The following is a 24,064-nucleotide window of genomic DNA, read 5'->3' as shown; positions in this document are numbered from 1 at the left end:
AGCTTTCCACTTTGTGTGCAGGAGCTGCCTCCTCAGAACAGACGAGTGGCTGCTAGTGCCGGCCCTCCCCATCTGGCACTCCTGTCTCCCCTGCACAGGCTGCCGGCAGGCTTGCTGGGCAGGCACTGGGAGCAGCCAGTACCGGCGCCAGATCCCCCGTTGGTCTGCGTCACTGACAGTCTGTGCATCACCCTGGGCAGAGGGTGTCTGCCAGCTGCAGCATGGCAGCAAAGGCGGTGCTCAATGCTCCACAGTCTCTGCCTGAATACTAATCCTGCACATTGTGAGTTTTGCTCCAGAGCTCAGCCAGACGCATTCCAGGAGGTGTCTGTCTGCCCCAGCCTCTCATGTCCAGGTGGCTGAATACTGCTGTAGAAATTCATGTGTGGAAAAATCCAGGACAGCCAATGCCAGTGGAACCTGAAGCAGGTGGTCTTTGAAACCCCTGTGCTGACTTGGCTGGAAGAGTGGGATTTGGCTCCAGTGCCAGGGCTAGGGGCTGCCAGGGAGATGGTTTGGGTGTAAGCCTGCATCCCTGAGCTCTGGAGGCAACGAGGAAGGGCAGGCCTGACCTGGAGAGACAAGGTGACACCTTCTGTCCCTGCTGGTCTGCTTGGCAGGGGCTGAGCACTGCAATGAGCCTCTCTCCCTGCAGAATGGGTACACCCCCCTGCACATTGCTGCCAAGCAGAACCAGATGGAGGTGGCCAGCAGCTTGCTGCAGTACGGGGCTTCTGCAAATGCGGAGTCTGTACAGGGAGTCACCCCCCTACACCTGGCTTCCCAGGAGGGGCATGCGGACATGGTGGCACTGCTTTTCTCCAAACAAGCCAACGGTGACCTAGGCAACAAGGTAAGTTGTCCTGGCATGTCCTGCCAGGCGGTAGCTGACAAGGCGGTAGCCCAGGCCCCAGTGCCTCCCTGCGTTTAGGCAGCAGTGCCCTGGCTAGCAGCACAGTGTTGGTCAATTTGCCAGATTGGAGACCTGGCCTCAGAGTCTCTGCTGCTAGAGCTGCAGTGATGGCATTGCCACCACGCTGAGATGTCCTCTCTTTGCAGAGTGGCCTGACTCCTCTCCATCTTGTGGCGCAAGAGGGCCATGTGCTGGTTGCTGATGTTCTAGTGAAACACGGAGTCACAGTGGATACAACAACCAGGGTAAAGTGGTGCATTGACCATGGCTATGGTGAAAAATGTGGGGGAGCCATCTCTAGGCTTGCTTCAGGAGGAGCATTGCTTTTCTTTTTCTTTGTGCAAGTCTGCCCTCTTGCAGGCATCCTTACCATTTTGTCTCTGCCTTGGGGACTCTTCCACCTCTTCCCTCCACCTTCCTGGAGGGACGATTCTTGCCTGCTCCCACAGCTCCCCCCTGTACCAACAGGCACAACCATGGTGTGGTCTGCAGTGTGCCTTCTGCCCTGGTCCTGGGCTCTCAGGCAGTACCTGCACACGTGCCCCATCCTTCATCTGCGGGGCCTTACCCATGGGATGAGCATACTGAAGCCAGAAGGGACGGAAGTGCCACTGAGGGCAGGCTGAAACCTGATGTCATTTTTCAGATGGGCTATACTCCGCTGCATGTGGCCAGCCACTATGGGAACATCAAGCTGGTGAAGTTTTTGCTGCAGCACCAGGCTGATGTCAACGCCAAGACTAAGGTACAGAAATGTCCTGTGCTCCAAGGACCTTTCTGCCCTTGGCAACAGCATGCAGGTTGATGGGGAAGGCTTAGCCTCCCTCCCTGCTTCCACTTCCCCTACCCCCACATTGCTCCAAGCCCTCCTGTCTCCATGTCTGGAAGCTTCTGTAGTCTAGCTACAGGCCTGGGGAAAGTGCTGGGTTCTGCAGAGCCATTTTGCTTGCTCTGGAAAGAAGGGAGCCAAGCTCATGCTCCAGGCTTGAAGCGCAGAGTGAGGCCCCGGGGCCATTTCTGGGGCAGCACACACCTGGAACTGATGGCAGCACCCTCTGTCCTCCCCTGCAGCTGGGCTACACCCCTCTGCACCAAGCAGCGCAGCAGGGCCACACGGACGTTGTGACACTGCTGCTGAAGCATGGTGCCTCTCCCAATGAGATCAGCATGGTGAGTACGGCATGTGCCCGCACCTACTCGCCCCATGGCAAGCTGGGGTGCCTGCCCGGGCTTCCCTGTGGCTGCTGCTCACCTGGTATTTCTTCCCTGCACAGAACGGCACCACTCCCCTGGCCATTGCAAAGAGGCTTGGCTACATTTCTGTCACAGACGTGCTCAAGATCGTCACAGAGGAAACCGATGTCCTGGTAAGCCCCTGGGGACTGGGACCAGGACCCTGCGGAGGAGGGATGGGGCTGGGAGCAGCCCTGCAAAGGTCCACTGAGCATGGCTGGGCAGCGCCAGTGTTGACAGCTGGGTGCCTAGCCCAGGGGTGAGAAGGGGGCTGCAGGCAGCTGTGCAGCAAAGAGCTGGCCTCCTCTGACTCTGCTCTGCTCCCGCAGTCAATTGGTGACAAGCACCGCATGAGCTTCCCAGAGACTGTAGACGAAATTCTGGACGTGTCAGAGGATGAAGGTGAGGGGCCAGAACTGGGCCCACCATCCCAGAGACCCGCTGGCTGGCCCAGCATGGCAGGCAGCAGTCTCAAGAATAGGCACTGGCATTCCTGCCGGGGGCCGTGGGGGAACTGTGTGGCCCCACAGTTGGTCTTGTGGAGAGGACAAGGGGAGCCCACCGGACTCCTAGGGTGGCACCTCCTGGTTCAGGTGCTTCCCTGCGCTATGCAGGAGGGAGATGACTGGACCTCTCCGAGAGCCCGTGGGCATGCAGAGCTCACCACTGTGACCTGCTCCGCGGGGTGGTACCAGCTCCCAGCTCAGCTGCAGCTGGTCTGCTCCTGCTCCCTCCCACCAACACCTCACCTTTGCCTCTTCTTACTTTGCAGGCACTGCTCATGTCACAGTAATGGGTATGAAATGTGTCCCCCTGCCCCAGCTCAGTGACCCATTTCACCCCATGGCCACTAACCATCCGCATGCCGTATCCATCTGCTGTGCCCTGGTGCTGGGCTGGTGCTGTCCTGCCCTGCCCACCTGTGTCCGTGCTGCTTGCCGTGGTGTGACTGCATGAACAGGCCTTGCCCCAGCCTGGGGGGAGCCCTGGCTCCCAGTGGGCCCCCAGCACTGTCCCCAGGAGGCAGAAGAGCCTGGTTCTGTGGCAAAATCTGCTGCCCCTCCACAACTGCCCTGTGCTGTCCTGGCCAGGGCAGGGATGAACCCGAGTGCTCAGGGTCTTGGTGCTGCTACAGTCCCCCCTCCATAACCGGGGCTCCCTCCCTGCTCTGGAAGGTGCTGGCCCCACTCCCATAGGGCATTGGCAAGACCCAAACACTGGTGAACAGGTTAGCAGGTGTTAACTAGCAGCAGGCAGCGTTGGCTGGGCTTCTGCCTCCAAGGGGGGCGTGGGGCTGCACTCGGCCATGTTAGGGCATCCTTCCCATGTCCCCAGGCCTGCCTACGTGCCTGTCCCCAGCATCCAACAGTAGGCTGTACTCTGTGCTTGTGCTGTGGGAAAGGGGTCAGCTAGCAGCTGTGGCTCCTGACCGATACCACAGCTCTTGTCTCACCGACCTGCAGCACAGGCTTTGGCCCTGCCAGCAGACCCCATCTGGCAGAGGGCAAAGCTGCCCCATGGCCGGCTGAGCCCCAGGAGGCAAGTGTGTGTGGCCAACAGTGGGAGCAGAGGTGGGCCCTGGCTCCAGACCTGTGGAGGGATGGGGACAAGGGCTGCACATGGGTGCTCCATTGTCCTTCTGCCTCTCTGCATGCTGAGCTAGCTCTCGGTTTCAGAGGAGGAGCTGATCACACCAAAGCCCAGGACAGCTGATGCCAGGGACCAGGAGAGCAAGAAGGAGATGCTGGAGTTTGTGACCATGACGACACTGGAGCAAACGTAAGAGGCGCTGGGTGGTGAGGAGGGAGCAGGTACGGGGCACAGGGCCAGCCTGGTGCAGGGCTGGGTTGCCAGTGGATCAGGGACAGCTCTGGGCAAGGAGTGGGTCACTGAGCCCCTATCAGCTAGCGTGGCAGGCAAAGCTCGTTGGTATTGTTCCTGCACCAGGACACGGGTCTGCTGGTGACTTTGCCTTCATCCGATGGCTCTGGGACTCTCTGGGGAGGGCTAGGGGCTGAGGGGCTCAGGCTGACCACTTCAGTGGCTGTCATCCCTCTCCTGCCAGGGTGGAGTCTCCAGCTGTCCTGCAGGTCCCCTGCATCCCACCTGAGACCGTGGTGACCAGAGCAGAGGAGACTGAGCAGGTAGGACCTGTGGAGACAGAAGCTGAGCAAGTCAGTCTGCTGCATGCACCCTCGGTGTCCCCGCAGGAGGTGAGCATGAGACACAGCCTGCCACAGCCCCCGCAGGCATTATCTGCCAGGGGGGAGCCCCCTGTCAGCCAAACGTGGGGTGGGTGGTGGGGATGGACTTGGTGGTACAGGACTGCTTGGGGAGGGTTATGAGACTGTGGAGGAGTGGGCAGGCCCAGCACCCCCAATAGGTCCCTGTGCCCATGGGTCTCTTCCTTGCCTTATACAGCCCTCCAAGGAGTTTGATGAGGACTCCCTGATCCCCAGCAGCCCTGCCACTGAGACCTCAGATAACATCAGCCCAGTGGCCAGCCCCGTGCACACAGGGTGAGTGCCCAGCCCATGCGCACTCTATGCATGAGCCAGCTGCAAGGCGCTCACCTGCCCATGCCTCTGCCCACTCCAGGTTCCTGGTGAGCTTCATGGTGGATGCCCGTGGTGGCTCCATGCGGGGCAGCCGGCACCATGGACTGCGTGTGGTCATCCCACCCCGTGCCTGTGCAGCACCGACACGCATCACCTGCCGCCTTGTGAAGCCCCAAAAGCTGCCTGCACCCCCATCGCTGGCTGAGGAGGAGGGTCTGGCCAGCCGGATCATTGCCCTGGGGCCCACCGGTGCCCAGTTCCTCAGGTGAGCACAGCTAGGAACAGAACAGGTGGGGCTGCCCACATCAGGGCCATCCCTCAGGACTGGGGATGGATCTGGGCTCCTCTGGAGTCTCTGCCAACTGGAACAAGATCTCTGTCCATCTCTGCTGCTGGGGCTCTGGTGCAGGAGAGATCCCACCTCTGGCCCGGTGCAGCCTGCTTCTGAGGTGGGTCGTTCCAGCCTAATGGAGCAGGGGCTGTGCTGTGGTAGGGAAAGCCTGACGGTCCTGCCAGGCACAGAGCCCCACTTCCTTGAGCGAGGGGTGTGAGCAGCCTTGCCTTCCTCCTGCGGCAGCTGTGCAGCACGATGGGTGGGTGGGTGTTCCGCCCAGGGCTGCCTTGCTGCCTGCGTGTCCGAGCAGCGGCAGCGGGTGCAAGCGCTCTTCCTCTGCTGTCTGCAGCCCTGTCATTGTGGAGATCCCACACTTTGCCTCGTATGGGCGTGGAGACCGTGAGCTGGTGGTGTTGCGCAGTGAGAACGGCTCTGTTTGGAAGGAGCACCGCAACCGCTATGAGGAGAGCTACATGGACCAGCTGCTCAACGGCATGGATGAGGGTGAGTGTGCCAGGCAATGGGGGCTTGACACCATGCAGCTCCCCACAGGCAGGGCTGTGGCCGGCCTGGGTGGCGGGATGAGCTTGTGTGGTCAGTGCACCTTGGAGGGGGTGATGGGTGGCAGCCACAGGTTTGGTGTGGGGGCATTGATGGCTATGCTGCCCTTGCAGAGCTGGAGACCCTGGAGGAGCTGGAGAAGAAGAGGGTCTGCCGCATCATCACCACCGACTTTCCTCTCTACTTCGTGGTCATGTCCCGGATTTGCCAGGACTGCGATACTATCAGCCCCGAGGGAGGGTGTTTAAAAAGCACACTGGTGCCCATGGTACAGGCCACCTTCCCGGACACTGCTGTCACCAAGGGAGTGAGGTTGGCCCTGCAGGTGAGCCCTGGGGAGCCTGGCCCGGGGCCCGGCTGGGCTCCTGCAGGCAGGGGTAGGCAGCAGGTCCAGGCTGTGCCCCAGCCTGGGGGAGGCAGGCCCTGATGCGTGTGCTGGTGCTGCCGGCAGGCACAGCCCGTGCCCGATGAGCTGGTGACTAAGCTGCTGGGGAACCAGGCAACCTTCAGCCCCATCGTCACAGTGGAGCCACGCCGAAGGAAGTTCCACCGCCCCATCGGTCTCCGCATCCCACTGCCACCATCCTGGAAGGACAATCCCCGAGACAGCGGTGAGGGTGACACCACCAGCCTGCGCCTGCTCTGCAGTGTCATTGGTAAGGCTGCCAACCCCTACTGTGCAGGCGGTCGAGCTCTCTGGAGGGGGATGGGATGGGCTGCCTTGGCGGGGTGCAGCTCCTGCAAGCTGAGGACAGGTCACAGCGATGGAGAGGGCAGATGCCTGGGGGATGCAGACCCCAAGCTTACAGAAAGGCAGCATGCTTACCCTTTCTTTCTGCCGCAGGAGGGACAGCCCAAGCCCAGTGGGAAGACATAACAGGCACCACAAAGCTGGTCTATGAAAATGAGTGTGCTAACTTTACCACCAATGTGTCTGCCAGGTGAGTCCTGGGTGATCGTGCGCTCATCTGGGGACACCTGCTGCTCCTTGGACCCTCCCGGGTTGCAGCCTGTGCCAAGAGGAGCCTCCCCTCCCTGTGCTCATTGTGGCGCTGCCCCATTCCCATGTGCAGGGCAGTTGCCTCCAGCCTAGAGACCCCCATGCTGCCTCAGCATGCTTCAGGGAACACTCATGACAACTGTGTGTTGCAGAGGGAAGGGGCCGTTCTTTTTGCTTGGGTGGGTCCCCATCGTGGATGGGGCTGCTCCTGTACCCAGAGCTCTTGGGCACCCTTCGCAGTGCGGTTTGCTGTTGGGGTGGGGGGCAGCTCTCCTGGTGCCACTGGGGAACCTGCCCGGCAGTGCCCCAACCCAGCCCTCCCACAGGTTCTGGCTGGCTGACTGCCCACGCACAGCCGAGGCCGTGCACTTTGCCACAGTGCTGTACAAGGAGCTGACGGCTGTGCCCTACATGGCCAAATTCGTGGTGTTTGCCAAGATGAATGATGCACGGGAAGGCCGGCTACGCTGCTACTGCATGACTGACGACAAGGTTGACAAGACTTTAGAGCAGCACGAAAACTTCACTGAGGTGGCTCGCAGCAGGGACATTGAGGTTTGTCCCCACCAGCATGTTGAGGGGGGCAGCAGGGACAAGGCTGCTCAAGCGAGGGGAGTCTGATGCTGGTGGAGGGGTCTGACCCCGGCCCAGGGAGGAAAGTCGGGGTTACCTGCCCTGTCCAGTGGCAGGACAAGCGACTCCGCACAGGGTCTGAGCCTGTTTTCTGCTCCGTGCCAGGTGGTAGAGGGGATGCCTTTGCACGTTGAGCTCTCAGGGAACCTGGTGCCAGTCAAGAAGGCCACTCAGCCCCGCACCTTCCTCTTCCAGTCCTTCCGCGAGAATCGTCTCGCCATCCCCATCAAGGTAATGGCAGGGTGCCGAGCTGGGCTGCAGCTGGGGCCTCTGTGCCTGTACGTGTCAAGCCACCTAACCCGGCTCTCGCTGCTCAGGTTCGGGACAGCAGCCGGGAAGCCAGTGGATCCCTGTCTTTCTTGCGCAAGGCCATGAAATATGAGGACCTCCAGCATGTGCTCTGCCACCTGAACATCAGCATACCACCCTGCACCAAGGTCAGTGCCTGGTCTCTGGCACCTCTGGGAGGGGGCTGCAGGGGCCCATCCTGCCCTCAGGTGCAGCAGACAGCCCTCACAGTCTTTTCCTCCTCAGCTGCTCTGCATGGCCACATCACGCCACTCTGGGGCTGCAGGGGAAGCGGCGGTGCCAGGGCAGAGCTGCTGCCCTCTTTTCAAGCTGGTGACCCCTTGGTTTGTCCCCACTCTCACAGGGAAGTGGCAGCGAGGAGCGGAGGAGGACACTGACGCCGTTGTCTCTGCGGGAGCGATACAGCATCCTAAGTGAGACCAGTTTCGGTATGCAGCCTGCTAGGACTGGTCAAGCCTGGTGGAAAGGCTGGGCTGACCCTGCCGTACTCACACTCGTGGCAGCTTCCTTTTCCCTGCGGGTTTCCTTTTGGTCCTGCGTGAGACCCCCACAGCCAGCACCCCTTTCCCCTCCCCACCCTGGTGTGGGGCCCGGCGCAGCTGAAGCTGTGACTCCCTCTTCTCCAGGCTCTCTGAGCAGCACGGACAAGGCAGACCAGAAGATGGTTGACATAGCAGAACAGCTGGGCCTGAGCTGGGCTGGTGAGTCCACACCTGAGGGCTCTGAGGATACACGGCACTCCTTGGAAAGCTGACACTTAGGAAGGCTGGAAATGTGCTGCAGGGTGGTGTGATTATGCTTTGCGCTGCCCAGGGAGCTGGGCCCTGGTGCGGGTGGCATGCACGCAGTCTGCACCAGCTCCTCCGGCAGGCTGTCCTTGCCTCCCAGCACTTCTGCTAAACCGTGAGCATAGCGTGGCACTGAAATGAACCTTCTTGCAGCTGTGCGTGCATTCAGACACATGTGCAGATACCAGGCTAGGGTTTTGCTCTGAGTTGCACATATTGCTGCTGTTTGCGGAGGCCCTGTGCTACAGATGCAGCCACGTGCCCAGTGGCAGCACCCACGTTTCTCCTTAGCATAAGACACTGCTACACCGGTCACAGCCAGCCTGGGCAGAGGGGCTTCAACCTCTGCCTTGTCCCAGCTCCTGCTCCTGCATGCTCTGTTGTGTTCAGTTGTTATATGTGGTGGGGGCTGTGTGTTGGGTCTGGCTGAGCCCTTCACAGTGTCCCTAGCCTTTTGGGCTCAGGGGGTGGCAGTGGGTGCCAGAGGGCGTGATGCTGAGATGTGGCGTCTCCCCCAGAGCTGGCACGTGAGCTGCAGTTTGGGGTGGAAGACATCAACAGGATACGTGCAGAAAATCCCAACTCCCTGCTGGAGCAGAGCGTAGCCTTACTCAACCTCTGGGTCAGCCGCGAGGGCAAGGGTGTCAAGAGTGAGTATCTGCAGTGCCCTGTTACAGGCGCGGAGGTGGCAGGGCTGGCTGCGCCAGTGTGCTCAGGGGTCACTGGCTGGCTTTACACCGCTGGGTCATGCACACCTACGCCTGCCTGGGGGGTGTCTGGGGCGTTGCTCTGCTCCCCCAGTGACCAGTTTGCTGATAATGGCTTCCCCCTGCAGTTGAGAATCTGTACACGGCGCTGAGGAACATCGACCGCAGCGAGATTGTCAACACGCTGGAGGGCTCCGGCCGGCAGAGCCGCAGCCTGAAGGGCGGCTGGCGCTACGCGGACAGAGACTACTCCCTCTCACCGTCCCAGATGAATGGTGAGCCCCGGCTTAGGGCAGGGATGGCGGGAGGGTCCTGGGGGCAGGGTCCACGCAGACAGAGCGGGGCTGGTATCTTACCTGACTAGGGTGCACCAGCAGCCCACTGGGAGTTCAGTGGGCCTAAGGCATTGCTGGCAGACACGGCCCCTGCACCGGGGCTTACGCTGCAGGGAGCTTGGTCTTGCCATACTGACTTCTCCAGGTGGGGCGGACACAGTTTCCTTGTCCTGACGTGCCAGCGAGAGGTGCCTGGAGCTGTGCGAGCTGAGCGGTGGCCAGGGAGCTCACAGAGTCCTGGCTGTCCAGCTGGAGTGGTGCACCCGGGCTGGGTCCCAGGCAGAGCATGCCTGGGCGTGGGGATGCAGCCAGGGTCGGGCGCGGGGATGCAGCCAGGGTCGGGTGTGGGGATGCAGCCAGGGTCGGGTGTGGGGATGCAGCCAGGGTCGGGCGTGGGGATGCAGCCAGGGTCGGGCGTGGGGATGCAGCCAGGGTCGGGCGTGGGGATGCAGCCAGGGTCGGGCGTGGGGATGCAGCCAGGGTCGGGCGTGGGGATGCAGCCAGGGTCGGGCGTGGGGATGCAGCCAGGGTCGGGCGTGGGGATGCAGCCAGGGTCGGGCGTGGGGATGCAGCCAGGGTCGGGCGTGGGGATGCAGCCAGGGTCGGGCGTGGGGATGCAGCCAGGGTCAGCTGCAGGGTGTGCCGTCAGGGAGCAGGCTCACCTGGCAAGGGCAGGGCTTTGTGCTGCTGCAGCCCTGCACTGTGTCGCTGCCTGTGTAGCGCTGGCTCATCGCTCTCTCCCTCTCTGTCTCTCCCGTCGTTCTGCTCTCTCAACATGCCACCTAGCACTGTGAGGTGCAGGCACTCCTGTGGGTCACTTCTTTTCAGCTCTCTCCTCTGAGCTCATCCTGGCCTGTCCTTCTCTCATCTTCCTCCACTGCCTGTCTCCACTGTCTCCACCTCAGCTAAGCCCTCGGGGAGCTGCGTCCTGCTCCAGCGACTGCACATCACCAGGGACTGCCCCTCTCATGGCTGTCATGCTTGCGGGCGGCCACCCCAGGCCTTCTCTTGCACTGCCCTGCACTCCTTCCCTCGCTGGCCCTGCACTGCTTGCCCCGAGCCAGGCACCCACACAGGGAAGAGGTGCCCCTTCTGTGCTGGGTGTCCCAGCTGTCCCTCCTGCCTCAGCTGTGGCTAGCCATCCCTGGATGCCTGGGGAGCAGAATGGGTTCTCTGATGATCTCTGGGGATGGAACAGGGGCTAGTGGCTCAGAGCTGAGAAAGGCTGAGCAAAGCCACCTGCCTGGTGGGAGTGCCTGGCTTGGCTGCGGTCTGTATCAGTGTGCCTGGGCTGTGCACATAGCCCTGGGTGATGAGGATGTGGCAACTGTTTGTACCCCCAAAGACTCCAATAGGGCTGTAGGGCCCTGGCTGCATCCTGCAGGGCCTCAGGGTTGTGTGATACGTGCCATCCAGGGCCATCCTTCTCTGCTCGTGGTACTGCTTCCAGCCTGCTCCTCTGTTGCGGAGAGTGCCTGCCAGACTTGGCCACCTGACTGTCAGCCAGCTGATGCTGGATGGGGGCCTGTGGGCAGGGACCTGAGGGCTGATGGAGCAGGATAGCAAAGAGGACACTGTCTCCTGCAGTGTGGATGGGGCATCTTGTGGGCCCCAGGCCAGCCCTCCCCACAGGAGTGGGCAGCCCCAGGACCTGTCCAAACCAGCCCCAGGACTTGAAGGGAGGCATGGTGGCACTTGCAGGAGCCATGCAAAGGCAGCAGCTGCTGCGAGCGCGGCCCTGCTCAGCCCAGCCACTGGGGTCTGTGGCATGACCGTTGCTGTCCTTGGGGCAGGCATCCTCCTGGAGGCTATTTCCCTTCTCGCCCCACTGTGCTTGTGTATGCGTGAGACGGCTGCTGGAGATGTCGCCTCTATCTGCCCATATAGGTTACGCTTCGCTGCAGGACGAGCTGCTGTCCCCCGCCTCCCTGCATTACATGCTGCCATCCCCGCTGCGTGCTGACCAGTACTGGAATGAGGTGGCCATCATGGATGCTATCCCCATGGCTGCCACAGAACAGGATGCCCTGATGGAGATGTCCGACATGCAGGTGTGGTCCTCGGGGCTCACCCCCTCACTGGTGACTGCTGAGGACTCCTCTCTGGAGTGCAGCAAGGCCGAGGACTCGGATGCCACAAGCGAAGGCCGGTTCCCGGGGCAGCTTCTAGCAGACACACATGGCCCAGACCACATGGGCTCTATGGACCTGGTTGAGGATGACACAGTGGACTCAGATGCCATGAATGGCCTGATTGACCTTCTAGAGCAGGAGGAGGGGCAGAGGCCAGAGGGGAAGATGCCAGCCGGTGATCACCAGCCAGGGACCAGGGAGCAGGACCCAGAGAGTGAAGTCTCTTTTGTTTCAGTTCAACAGAAGGTGCAAGCCAGGATCACAGCATCACCTACCATTAGCCACGTCGTGGAGAAGAGCACCGACAGGTACTGCAGCCTGGGGTGCTGGGATGACTGTGGGAGGGGAGCAGAACTGCTTTGCCAGCTATTGCCCCGTACTGGGCCAGCTGCAATAATCTTCCAGCTTTGCCTGCTTCTCTGCTGGCTCTCCAGCTCTGGAGCCCGGGCATCCCTAGCAGACAGAGCAGTGGCTTGGGCAGAGTGCCTTGCACCTCCCGGGGCGGGAAGAGCTTCTTGCAGAGCACCTGGGAGGGACCCCAGGCCCTGCATGTAAATTGTGCTTACCAGAGCCATCTCAGCTTGGGCTGCATCCCCGCACGTTCCCAGTGCCACTGGTCCTGCGAGGTCCCTGGCAGAGCCTGGCGATGCTCCACAGCATTGCCTTAGACCCTTGCAGCCAGGCTGCAAGGCTGTAGGGTGGGTAGGAAGCATGGCAGGGAGGAGGCCTGTGCTCTCTGTACATCTGCGTTTTGTGCTGCTTGTGCCAGGTGCGTGGCAGTGCTGTGAGCAGGGGAGCCCAGTGCCTGGTGGGGTGCAGGATGTGCCGGCATGCCTGCCAGAGGTAGGCTGGTGCTCAGGGTGCAGCACTCCATGCCAAAGCTGACTGCCTCTCTCTCTCTGTCTCTCTCTCCCTGTCCCTCTCTGGTGCCCAGGCTGAGGGACTGGAATGCAGAAGGCTCCTTTATCTCCTGCCTACAGGACCTGACAGAGGGCTCCTGGCAGGAGGGGGTCACCCGAAGGCTGCTCCTGACGCACACCACAGCCTCCGGGGCACAGGGCCAGGAGCAAGAGCAGGTCCTGGTGCCGGCCATGGAGCTGATGCAGGTCAGCTCCGCAGAGGACAGCGACTGGCAGCCCCAGAACCCCACGGGCGGCTGGCAAGATGAGGCAGACAGCCACTTCTTTGGGCAGGTGAGGGTAAGAGCAGGGGGACCCAGACCTACAGGTGGTGGAGACCCCACGCACAGCCCTTTCCTGAGCCTGCCACAAGGCCAGCTGGACACACTGGGTGCTAGTGGAGGCACAAGTCTCCCGCCACACTTCCTGCCCCTGGGGGTGCCTCTCAGCCCAGAATAGCCTGCTATGCTTGATACCTGAGCTCTTGCTCTCCATTTATAACCCAGCCAGCCTCCCTGCCTTCTTCCTTATTGATATCTGCCCTGGCCGCTAGCCCAGCAGCCTGCTGGAGCCAGAAATAGAGCTGGTCTGGGGGCCAGGGGTGGGGGTGGGCACCTTGCCACAGCCACGTGGAGCCGGCAAGCACAAGGAGAGGGCAAGTGCCTTTCTCCAGCCAGGGCACACAGCAGTCCCAGCAGCACAGCCATGCTGGGAGGTGGTTGCTCAGCTCTGCAGTATGCGTCTCCTGAGTCACGTGCAATTCCATTGACACCCCGAACCCCTGGCTCCTGCCCGGGGCTTTATTTGTCCTGTGGTGGAGGACTGCATGATGCCCTTCCACTACAGCCAGGAAGACACGTTGTTGGCGAGCTGATGGAGAAGGGAGACGGGGGTGTCCTGGTTAATGCCTGGCTGGGCATGGGTGGTGCTGTCACAGTCCCAGCCCCATGACTTTGACAGAAGCTGTGAGTGCAAAGGGTGCCCCACCTGCCTGCTCCCTTCTCGCCGCCCCCCCCAGCCAGCTGAGCTGGGCAGCTAGGGTTACAGCAGTCCTCCCGCAGAGCTGGCGAGCCGGGCAGGCTGCAGACCCGCAAAGCTGCTCCTGCCCTGGAGGTTTTGCCTGTCCCAGCCGGATAGCATGGCCGGGCTCTGAGCTGCGGGCTCAGACCCACTGGGCACACGTGCAGCGGCACGTGCTGAGGCAGGATGTGGGCTCTCCTGGCCCAGCTGCTTATTGCCTTGGTGCTGCTGGCCTTCTTCCTGGTCAGCTGCCAGAACGTCATGCACATTGTCAGGGGCTCTGTCCGCTTCCTGCTCAAACATGCCCACCGTGAGCTGGACAAGGAGCTCGGGGAGAGCCAGAGGCTGGCGGACGATGAGGAGGCTCTCTCCACCAGGGTCGTCCGCCGGCGCATCTTTGTGAAGGTAATGAGCAGGGAGCCGAGGGGCTTCCCCCAGGGCAGATGCAGAGGAGAGCGGTGAAGGGATGGGGCAGGATGGGACAGAGGCTGTGGAGTGCCTGTGAGCTGTACTGTCCTTGCCTGCAAAAGGGCTCCCCTCACTCCCCCTGAAATGCCCTGATGTCCCTCCTGTCACTGCAGGGGAACGAAGTCCTTCATCTCCCTGGAGAGCAGGTGACTGAGGAGCAGTTCACAGACGATCAAGGCAATATTATCACCAAGAAGGTGAGTGATCAAGGGCATGGTGGGGACAGCGGCACGCGGCAGCTTTTCTCCTCTCCCCCCTGCCCAGCTGCCCAGCTCCTCCCTGCAGCCCAGGGGCCCACGCAGGGCACTCACGTCCTGCTGTCTTTGGTTACCGTCACAGCACTTCTCCAGCCAGACCCTGTGCATGGGACAGAGGCTGCACGCCATGTGCAGTTTGTGGCCAGGCGGGGTGAGGAGGGAGGCATGGTGCCCCGGTGCCAGCTGTAATGCCCAACTGTGTGCTTCTCCACAGGTCATTCGGAAGGTGGTGCGTCAGCTGGGGCCTGGTGACACGGATGACAGGCAGGAACAGGAAGAGCTGATTCTGGAGGGCTCCCTGCAGGAGCCCCAAGACCTGGAGGCTGAGGATGATCACTTCATGAACTACTCCGTTCTGCACCGGGACAGTCTGGGGGCCAAGGTACAGTGTGGCTCATAGCGCCTGCCGGCGTCCAGCACTGCCTCTGCAGGATCTGCAGGCTCTGAGGCTCTGCCACCCTTTGTCCTTCGGCCCTGCTCTCCTCTCCTCTCCTGTTTCCCCTCTAAGGCCTCCAGGGGCAGCTCTTGCCTAGTGCACCAGTCTTCTTGCTCAGTGTCTTCTGCCAACTGACTCTGCCTTTCCCTCTCGTGTCTTCTTCTGTATGTCTGTCTGTCCACCTGGGTGATCTCCTGCTTCCTGCCCCTGTGGCTTCCTCAGGAGGAGATGCGAGTGCGTGTCCCGAAAGTGGAGGTCTCTGGGGGCAGGATGGGGGCTCAGATAGTGAAACGAGCCAGCCTGAAAAGAGGGAAGCAGTGACCCCTCAAATGGCCTCTTTTGAGGTAACCCCGCCTTTGCTCTTCCTCCTGTCCCAGCTCCCCATGCTGCTGTCTGCACTGAGCTGCTGGTCATGCATATCCTCCTGGGGAAAGTGTAACAGAGCTGTGCGGAGTCGGGTTGCTGTGCCGCAGCAAAATGCTGAGGGTGGGCAGTGGCATGCCCCTGCTGCTAACCTGCGCCTGGGGCCCGGGGTGTGGGTGCAATGGTTATGGGGTGCCCTGTTCTGCAGTGATGCTCCAGCCAGCTGCCGGTGCTGGGTCAACCTCTGTGCTCAGCACTTTGCTGCGGCTGCAGTGCTAGGGGGTGCTACTGCAGTCACTGCATCCTGAACGCTCGGGGTAACGGTCCCCAGTGACAAGGGCACAGGGTTGTTACTCCTGGTTATGCTGAGCTACAGCAGAGGGGTGATCTTTGTCCAAAACCGCTCCAGGGAGTGGATAGCATCTGTGTGGGGTCTGAGCAGAGCTGTCTGCATCACGCACGAGCACCGACCGTGTGGTCTTGTGCAGATGAGACCAGCCCTGGGAGCCTGGTGCCCCTGCCTCCCCTCCCCACGGGGTGCAGCCAGGCGCAGGCAGAGCCCTGAGCCAGATGAGGGGTGTCACAGTTCTGCCGGACCATTCCCTGCTGTCTGCTCGCAGCACTTCTGCTGGGACATGCGAGCGGCTGCCGCTGCCAGCCACACACGGTGGCACGAGAGGGCGGCAGCGATGCCTGCTGCGGCTCCTGCACCGGGACAGCGGGTGCAGGCACCCTGGCAGGGCGCTGCCGGCGGGCACCGGGACGGTAGGGAATGCAGGAGTGGCAGGGTGCAGGAGCACGATGCTTGTAGGGGTTGAGGTCAGGGGACTTGCCTTTGGCCCAGGCCATTTCTTCTCTTGATCCCCAGTGTGAGCACTGGATCATCCCCCAAGTCTTGCACATTCCCTGCTCCCCCTGCCCTTCCCTGCTGGGTGGGACTGGACCAGGGTCAAAGCAGGGTGGCTGGCACAACACGCTTGGACCCAGTTGCATCACTGCTGTCTGCATGCTTGCTGCTGGGCTGGCAGTGCAGCACTTGGGGGAAGGTGCGGCATGCACGCTCCCCAGCTGCCGGGCACTGCCTCAGCCAGGGAGGAGGCTGCCAAGCAGGGGCTGTCAGCCCTCTGGTCTCTGCTGTACACGCACGGCTGTGCCTGTCTGCCCTCCCTCGCCCTCCTCTTTCCACTGTGTTAGCGGGCGCATGACAGTCAAGAGGCTTGCGGTTGTGCACATGTGTTCATGCAGACCGTGTCCCCACACCTACTGCCTGCCCCACACCCCAGACAGTCCCTGGGCCTGCCTGTCTCGGGGACAGTGCTCCTGCTGCTTTGGACTTGCTGTTTTCCTTGGTGCGTTGTAGTGGCCTGGGGTGTGCATTAGGAACGCATGGGGTCTTCACCACTGTGAGGGTGAGGTGCAGTCACCCTGGTTGAGGCTGGGGGCTCAGAGCTGGCCTCCTCTATTCCCAGAGCCTACAGCAGCCCTCCCAGCACCACATTGCCTCTGGTGCAGCTCAGCACCCGCTCGTTGCTGCTCTCTGCACGTGGGACAGCACAGCCAACACCATCTGCGGCATTGCCAGTGTTTGTAGGCACTTAATGGTGCTCCATTGCTGTCTCTCTGACACGTTCCCTATCCCCCAAAACTTGTCTTGTAGCTGGGCAGGATGGGGGTGTGTGGGACAAGCACAGGGTGTAGAAGGGGCTGGGGCTGCCACGTACCTGGCTGCCCATCCCCTTTCTCCTGGCTGTGCCACCATGATTGCCTGGTAACCCCATCTCTGTCTCTCTGTCTATCCAGGATCTCACCTCAGCACCAAACCACTGAACTCCACGCACGTTCTGACACATAACCGGAGAAGAGAGGAGAGCAGAGAGTGAAGGGGAGCAGGGCTGGCTGTACATGTTTCTATAGGCTAATGGCATGATTTCTGTATGAGACATACTTACCATCCTATCCGCATGACTGACTGACTGCAAGACGCATGAGCTACAGTACTTAAAACTGATGGAGGGGCCTCTGTCCCTGCCCCACTGCTGCCAGGAGCCCAGAGACAGCAGCTCGCACCAGGGACATCCTCTCAGTTCCTCTGGAAGGCAAGAGCTGGACTGGCAGAAAACAAGAGGGAAAGAGACGCCACCCTCATGCGTTCACGTGTGTAAATGCATCCCCATGCCGTGCTCCAGCTGCAAGAGGGAAGCTGAGGCAGCACGGCGCTACCCGCCACGGAAGGAGAGGGGGCTTGGACCCCCATCACCCGTGCTGCCTCTGCTGGACTCGCTTCTCGTCCCTCTCCGTGAGTGTTGGGTTATGGGGAGGGCAGCCGTTGCCGGGGGGTGTGTGAGAGGAGGGTTGCAGGGAGCACAGCTGCCCTGGGCAGAGGGGCTGGTGCAGGGCTGCCCTTCCTCTCCCCAGCACGTGCAACGTCTCCTGCCAGGGCAGGGCTCTGGGCTGAGCACTGAGCTCGTTGCTTGTGTCGAAAGTGTAAACTGTACAGCAATCAGCCTTGTGTATATGAACCAATAAATACTATGCAAACCCCTAGGGACACTCTAGCAGTATGTACAAAGCAGTAACAGCTCTGCTCCCAAATACCTCTTCAGGCTGCAGGACGGGCAAAACCTCTGGAGTACGTGAGGGGCTCTGGTGAATGGAGCTGGGAGGCTGTAGGACTAAAAAGGGCATCAGGCTGCCCTGTGCCCCTCTGGCTGAGCCTGGTCCCTTCCTGGCCTGAAGCGAGGGGCCCACAGGTGCAGTCCCATGGGCCTGTCCGTGGTGCAAGCCCCAGTTTGTGTTGCCTCCAGCTGGGGTTAAGCTGTAGATCTGCAATGAGGTGCTTGGGGCCCAGGGAGGATGGGTAGTGAGACAGAGTAGGGGATGCTTGTGCCACACACGGGGTCGTGCCTAGCTCTACTCAGCACAATATCTGCTCAGGACATGAGCCAGGAGCTGGCAGGAGCCAGCAGCCCTGCACTACGCACCCCATGCAAGGGCTTCGCAGGGTCCCCTGGCCTCCCTGCAAGGGCACAAGAGTGAGGATAGTCCAGTGACACCATGGATGCTGACCATCCCAGGACTAATCCCTGAGATGTGAGGAGCTGCTCCCCTGGTGGCTGCGCTTTGGCCAGGTGAAATTTGCTGCTGCAGCAGCCTGGACCAAGCAGTCTCCCTGGGAGCTAGGGCAGCCCCAGGGCCAGCTGCTCTAGCAGGAAAGCAGTGATGGGCAGAACTGTCCAGGCAACTCTGAGGTGTGCAGTCGGTTGAATCCGCTACAGTACTTGACCCCAGGAGAGCAGGATGCAGGTAGTGGCAGCAGGTCCCATGTCCCTGACTCTGTCCTTTACTTAATCAGTGTGGGGGCCTGGCCTTTGTAGCACAGTGGTGTGGGCATCCCCTGCTCTTTCCCCTGGAGGTGGCCATGGACATGTTTCACGGGGTGCAAGTTTGCTCTCAGTGGCCAGATGCAGAACGAACCCACCTTCAGCTTCAGGCCATGCAATGGTGACCCTGGTAGGGCAGCCCTGTCTTGCCACGGGCGCGCGTCTGCTGGGAAAGCCCCTGGCTCCTCTGCAGTCAGGAGGAAGCCTAGCTGCAGCAAAGCAAATGACCCAGCTTAGCCCTGGAGAGCAAAGCACCCCCCTCCCCACCCCAAAGTTGAGCCATATAGACAGACTCTCCATCCGTCACCCTTGCTGTGTACAATAACGTCCCTAGACCCACTGCGACAGCTGACTCCGTAGCACCACCGTAGAGTTGTGTGTGGGTCCTGTGCTTTGGCCTTGTATCCGCCTTAGGGAATGTGCTGTGCTGCAACCGTGCCAGGCACCTGCAGTGACATTGCTTTGCGCCCGGATTGCTTGTAGGGCTGGTAGGGGGAGGCTGCACCCGACCTTGAGTCTAGAGAATGCTGCAGTCTGCACACTAGAAGCTTTTTAGAAGTTTTAAAAATTACTTTTATTTCCTTTTTTTAATTGTTATGGAAACAAGCCTTTTGGATTTCCCTGTCTTAGCCCTGATGTATAGATCATTTCCCTGTACACCAGCTATCAGACTATGAATTAATAAAGAAACCAACACAAACTCTGCTTTTCCTCTCTGCTTTTCCAAGGGTGTGAGGGAGACCGAGGCTCTGGGGTGCACCGTGGCGTGGGGCTCCCCTCCACCCGTACCCCACTGCCAGGTGGGCAGGGGCAGCGGTGGGTGCTGGCACCTGTTTGTGCGCTGCCAGACGGCTGGCGAGCCGCCTGGGAGGGGGCACAGTGCTGCCCTTGGCCTCCCCCGGGAGCTTCTGGGGGCGTCAGCGGGGCGGGGGTTGTGGCCCAGCTGCGCCGGGGGCAGCGGCACCGCTGTGTGGGGCCCCGCCGAGGGCACCGGCCTGCCGAGGGCACCGGCCCGCCGCGTCCCGGTGGCGCCACGTCCCGGCCCGTTCCGGCCGCGCTGTCCGGCATCCCGGCCCCGTATCAGCGGCGGTGCCGGTGCCCGGTGCAGGTGCCCGGTGCCGGTGCCCGGTGCCGCTCCCGCCCGGCGCTGTCCAGCGCCCGCGTCCCCCCGCCGCCGGCTTTCAAAGAGCGATTTGTCTGGGCCGGGCCAATCCCGGGCTCGCCCTGCGGCGCAGCCAATGGCGGCCGAGGCCGCCGAGACCCGGCCAATGGGAGCGGCTCCTGCGGCCGCCCGGCCAATGGGGGCCCCGTATTCTAATGGGGCTCATCTTTATCAGAGAAATGTTGGCGCTTCCCAAACCCAAGTTGAGTGTCCGGTGCCGCGGCCACCCGGGGTCAGGAGGGCGCCCGCGCCGCCCCCTGCCCGGGCCCCGGCCCCCGCCACCGCCCTGGGCCACCCCCGCGGCCACCCAGGTGCCCGCCGGGCAGGGCGGACGCCGGGGCCCGGTAGCCCCCAGGCCGGTGGGGATGGGCTGGCTGTCGCGCCCCTGGGGAGCCGGACTCTGAGGGCTGCCTCAGCGCCGGAGCCATGGACGCCAACCTGCCAGGCACCTTCCTGCTCAACGGCCCCTCGCTGGGGCCCTTCCCCGAGGCCAAGGCTCCCGTCTGCCAGTACTCGGTGCAGAGCTCCTTCTACAAGCTGGGCCCCCCGGGGCTGGGTGCCCAGCTGGCCGCCGGCACGCCCCACGGCATCTCTGACATCCTCAGCCGGCCTGCGGCGACACCAAACAGCACCCTCCTCCCCGGCTACCCCCACGCGGGCGGATTTAACGGACTGAGCTCCCCGGGCGTCTATTACGGGCCGCAGGTGGGGGCCCTCCCCAAGGCCGGTGGCGATTACCTGTCGCGGGGCAGGAGCTGCTGGGCAGAGGCAGCCCCAGACTGGCGGGGCGGCCGGCAGTGCGGCGGCCGTAAGTACAGTGGGGCCAGGGCGGGTGGGTGCGGGCCGGCGGGTGGGCACTGTGAGCGACAGGCACCCCGCAGAGCCCCGAACCCTCAGCACCGGCGACGGGACGTGGGGCAGCTGCCCAGGCCGCATCTTCTCTGTCACCCCGTGCGAGGCATGCATGGCTGGTCACCCCGCGGGCTGCCCCGGGACCACAGGGCGGCCCCAGCGCCAGAGCTGCCGGACCTCAACCTCAACCTGCCAGAGGTTTTGGCTCAAGAACAGGGGCAGCTCCAATGGCAAACGTTAACTCTTTGCTTAGTCCCCAGGCGAGCCACATCTGGCAAGGACAGGCAGAGCCCACCGCCCTGGAGATCCCCTGCCGCTCCGGCAGCCTCCCGAGGGCCAGCGCCTGGCCTGGCTCGGGGCAGGGGCAGGGGCAGGGGCAGCAGGGTGGCCGACCCTGTGCTGGCGGCGCTGCCTGCCTGCTGGCGAGGGCGGGGGGATTGCAGAGCAATTGCCAGAGGGTGGGTGGAATGGGTGCACCCGCTGTCCCGTGGGGAACCCCAGGGGGCTCAGGGCCGGGGGCTGGGTGCGGCTGCTCAGCACCTGCAGCCGTAGTCCCCTTCCCCTCTCTCCTTGCTCTTGGAGCAGGCAGGGCAGGCGGCTCAGCCGTGGGCTCCTAGCACAGCCAGGAGCAGACCAGCTCTGCCTGCCTTCCCATCACGCGTCCCGTGGGGTGCGGGGCACGGGGGTGCAGGGATCCCAGTGCCGTGTGGCTCTGAGGCCGTGCACTGCTGCTAACGACCCTTCCCCTCTCGGCACAGCAAGCTGGTGCTGTCCCCGCGCAGGGGGCATGCAGCCTGGCACTGGCACTGTGGGGCCTGCACGGGGGGCAGCTCAGCACTCCTGGGATGGGGCTGAAGCCCCGAGGCCAGAATACGGTTTTAATTTAGGGTGGAGCCAGCATGGAGGGACTCGGTGGGTGCCGAGGGCTGGTGCTGTGTTCAGGAAGGGGAGAGCTGCCCAGAGCCATGCGCCGCAAAGCACCCAGGCACTCACCCCCCCCCCTCATCCTTTTCCACAGCCCCTGCTCACCTGGCTGACAGCATCCACAAGAAGAAGCACACACGCCCAACCTTCACAGGGCACCAGATCTTTGCTCTGGAGAAGACTTTTGAGCAGACCAAGTACCTGGCAGGTCCAGAGAGAGCACGACTGGCTTATTCCCTTGGCATGACTGAGTCCCAGGTGAAGGTGAGTGTTGGTACCTGGGTGGCACAGGGCGTGTGGTGTGGTGGCTGCTAACTGAGCTGGGCCCGTGGGGCGGCAGGTCTGGTTCCAGAACCGACGGACCAAATGGAGGAAGAAGAGCGCCCTGGAGCCCTCCTCGTCCTCACAGCGGGTGGGGGGCTCTGGTGGAGAGCAGGCAGCCTCTGAGACTGAGGACGACGAGTACAACAAGCCCCTGGACCCTGACTCAGATGATGAGAAGATCCGGCTGCTGCTGAGGAAGCACCGTGCGGCCTTCTCTGTGCTGGGCTTGGGCACGCACAGCGGCTGAGTGCCGGCACAGTCCCCTCCTCTGGGCTGTGGGGCACCTGGCCCAGCCGCCTGCTTCCTGCCAGGGGTGACCCCCCAGCAGATGCCCGGCTGTGGGCATGGGGTGGCTGTTGCCCGCTTCCTGGCAGCTCCTGCCCAGGGATCACAGCTTGCAGGGCTGGGAGCAGCATGCGTGGGCAGCATCAGGCATGGCCGTGCTGTCAGCATTGATACAATAAAGGTCCCAGCCAAGTCCCAGCGCTTGCTTTGTGGCCGTGTGGTCCAGGGTCCCCTCGTGAGGCTGGGCCAGAGAAGGGGCTGGGATAGCATGAATGGGGCAGGGTCTGCGTGCCAGGCAGGGGAAGGGGCTGGGGCTGTGGTTCTGTGTGTGTGTGGCAGGAAAGCCCACAGGAAGAAGGCAGCCCTGGGACTCTTTCCAGGGTTTTCCCCGGTTTGTGTGTGCATGGGCAGCAAGAGGTGCTGGTTCAAAAGTCACTTGTTGGGGCCTCATGTTGGAACCTCTTAGCAGCAAATAAATATCATTTATCTTAATGGTGTGAGTGGGAGCCCATTCACCTGTCGAGGCTACAGGATTGATGTGGTGTCAATAGCTCCGGTGTGTTTGCCTGCCAACCTGGTGGGCCCCCCTCCCCATGCTGCACCCCTGTACAGCAGGGGATGCACATATGCACACGGGTGTGCATGTGGGGCTGCGCACCCCCTGCTGTGGCTCCTCATGGTCAGCCCTTGCACACCAATGGTGGGTGCCACGTAGGGCCATCTGTCCCCAGCTGCTCAGGATGCCAAAGGGAGGCCTTTGGCACAGGCACAGTGCTGGGGGCCCAGCGAGCTCAGCAGTTGTTCAGCCAAGAGCCAGTTAAGTGCCAGCCAGGTGTGAGCAAACAGACCGGCTGTGTCTTGGGCAGAAATCAATGGGAGATAAGGTGCTGCTGGCCCATCGTATACTGATCAGCGGTGTGGCATGGGCATGGAGGAAGTGCTGGGGGCTGCATCCCAAGCTGCTCTCCCCTGTGGCTGCAGGCAACATCTAGAGATGGACTGGTGGCCAAGTCCAGCCCCGGGGACAATCAATGCCCCTGGAGCACCGGGGCTTTGCAGCGGCCCTGAGCACCAGCCTCGTGCCGCGAAGCCGTGGTGTGGGGCTGCAGACCATCACTGTGCAACCCGTCTGCCCAGGCCCCGGGGCCCACATTTGGCTTCAAGTCCTCCAACGTGTCACTTTCTGCCACGCGCTGGGGTGGAGGGACTTTGCAAGGAGCACTGACTGCTTGGCAGCACTTTCCCAGGGCTGAGGAAAACCAATCTCATCCCTTAGGTCCCTGTCAAGCCCCGCCGCAGCGAGTGTGGCGCTTGGAATGCTCAGTTGCCTCGGTGGGACAAATGCCAGTGGGCAGCAGAGCTGATAGACCCTTTGCAAGGGCACGGGAGGGCAGGTCCCACGGGTAGTGCAGTGCACGGGGCTGGGGCAGAGGCTCTGCGCTCCGTGCGACCCATCTGTGTGGCAGGGCTGGGAGAGCCACGTCACCATCCGCGGGCAGCACCAGCGCTCAGCAGGAGCAGGCTCCACACGGCAGAAGTGAGGAGCTGCTGTCAGGATATTTTTTTGACATTTTCTAAGCTGCCCAGCGTGGCTGACAATTTTTAATGTACTAACTGCCTGGTCCAGTGAGCTGATTAATTGGTGCTGTGGAGATCAATACAAAACAGAAAATTAAAACAATTTTAAAGTGATTAAGTAGTTTAACACCTGTCTGATGCCACGTCAGGGCTGGGAGACAAATAAAGCAGGTGGCAAAGGGCCTGCTGTAGCTGGGGAGGGTGACAAATCGCAGCCGCAGCCTGGCTGCCCTGTGCATTCCTGCAGCTTGGCTGCCCTGTACGTCCCTGCAGCCGGCCGGGTCCCCAGGCAGTGCTGCTCTCTGCAGGCCCCCGGGGCAGTGGCCAGGACCACCCTGCTCTCCTGCTCACTCTGCCTGCTGCTGCTCTCCTCCTGCACAGCCAGCACTGGCCGCTTGCTGCTGCGGCTTGCTGCAGCTGAGCGGTTCCCCAGCCGACACCAGGTACTCGGCAGGGCACGCGAAGCCCGGTCGGTGGCAAGCACCAGCTCTGCCCTCCCCAAACCCACCCTGCGCCCCTCAGCTGGGCCCTACCTGGGGCTGGGCAGCCCTGGGGCGTGCGGGCAGGGCTCCTGCCGGTGTGTGGCAGAGCCTGGGGCTGGTAGCCCCAGGGG

General features: G+C 62.1%; 2 protein-coding genes across 14 annotated transcripts in view; both read left to right on the top strand.

Annotated features, from left to right (window-relative positions):
• The window catches only part of ANK1 (ankyrin 1), a 66,702-nt gene extending 47,676 nt beyond the window's left edge, over nucleotides 1-19,026 (top strand). For 6 of the 13 annotated variants that reach the window (XM_040618272.1, XM_040618271.1, XM_040618278.1 and 3 more), the window contains 29 exons: nucleotides 656-853; nucleotides 1,060-1,158; nucleotides 1,560-1,658; nucleotides 1,985-2,083; nucleotides 2,188-2,280; nucleotides 2,476-2,548; nucleotides 2,919-2,942; nucleotides 3,610-3,717; nucleotides 3,823-3,925; nucleotides 4,212-4,359; nucleotides 4,568-4,665; nucleotides 4,745-4,969; nucleotides 5,388-5,542; nucleotides 5,713-5,924; nucleotides 6,051-6,255; nucleotides 6,444-6,540; nucleotides 6,926-7,154; nucleotides 7,338-7,463; nucleotides 7,550-7,669; nucleotides 7,885-7,969; nucleotides 8,168-8,242; nucleotides 8,848-8,979; nucleotides 9,165-9,311; nucleotides 11,259-11,811; nucleotides 12,438-12,696; nucleotides 14,004-14,087; nucleotides 14,362-14,529; nucleotides 14,806-14,927; nucleotides 16,747-19,026. In XM_040618272.1, the coding sequence (XP_040474206.1) occupies nucleotides 656-853; nucleotides 1,060-1,158; nucleotides 1,560-1,658; nucleotides 1,985-2,083; nucleotides 2,188-2,280; nucleotides 2,476-2,548; nucleotides 2,919-2,942; nucleotides 3,610-3,717; nucleotides 3,823-3,925; nucleotides 4,212-4,359; nucleotides 4,568-4,665; nucleotides 4,745-4,969; nucleotides 5,388-5,542; nucleotides 5,713-5,924; nucleotides 6,051-6,255; nucleotides 6,444-6,540; nucleotides 6,926-7,154; nucleotides 7,338-7,463; nucleotides 7,550-7,669; nucleotides 7,885-7,969; nucleotides 8,168-8,242; nucleotides 8,848-8,979; nucleotides 9,165-9,311; nucleotides 11,259-11,811; nucleotides 12,438-12,696; nucleotides 14,004-14,087; nucleotides 14,362-14,529; nucleotides 14,806-14,904 (4,113 nt within the window). In that variant the 3' untranslated portion in view covers nucleotides 14,905-14,927; nucleotides 16,747-19,026. The other 7 variants (XM_040618279.1, XM_040618274.1, XM_040618273.1 and 4 more) reach the window with 6 other exon arrangements.
• A 730-nt stretch (nucleotides 19,027-19,756) lies between these two features.
• NKX6-3 (NK6 homeobox 3) lies at nucleotides 19,757-22,065 on the top strand. The gene is made up of 3 exons (XM_040618005.1): nucleotides 19,757-20,296; nucleotides 21,359-21,528; nucleotides 21,605-22,065. Exons 1-3 carry the CDS (start codon nucleotides 19,915-19,917, stop codon nucleotides 21,833-21,835), a joined length of 783 nt encoding a protein of 260 aa, XP_040473939.1. The 5' UTR covers nucleotides 19,757-19,914; the 3' UTR covers nucleotides 21,836-22,065.
• Nucleotides 22,066-24,064: the final 1,999 nt, after the last annotated feature.

Source organism: Falco naumanni, chromosome 19, assembly GCF_017639655.2.
Source record: "Falco naumanni isolate bFalNau1 chromosome 19, bFalNau1.pat, whole genome shotgun sequence".
Taxonomy (NCBI): domain Eukaryota; kingdom Metazoa; phylum Chordata; class Aves; order Falconiformes; family Falconidae; genus Falco; species Falco naumanni.
This window is presented reverse-complemented; position numbering and strand designations above follow the sequence as displayed.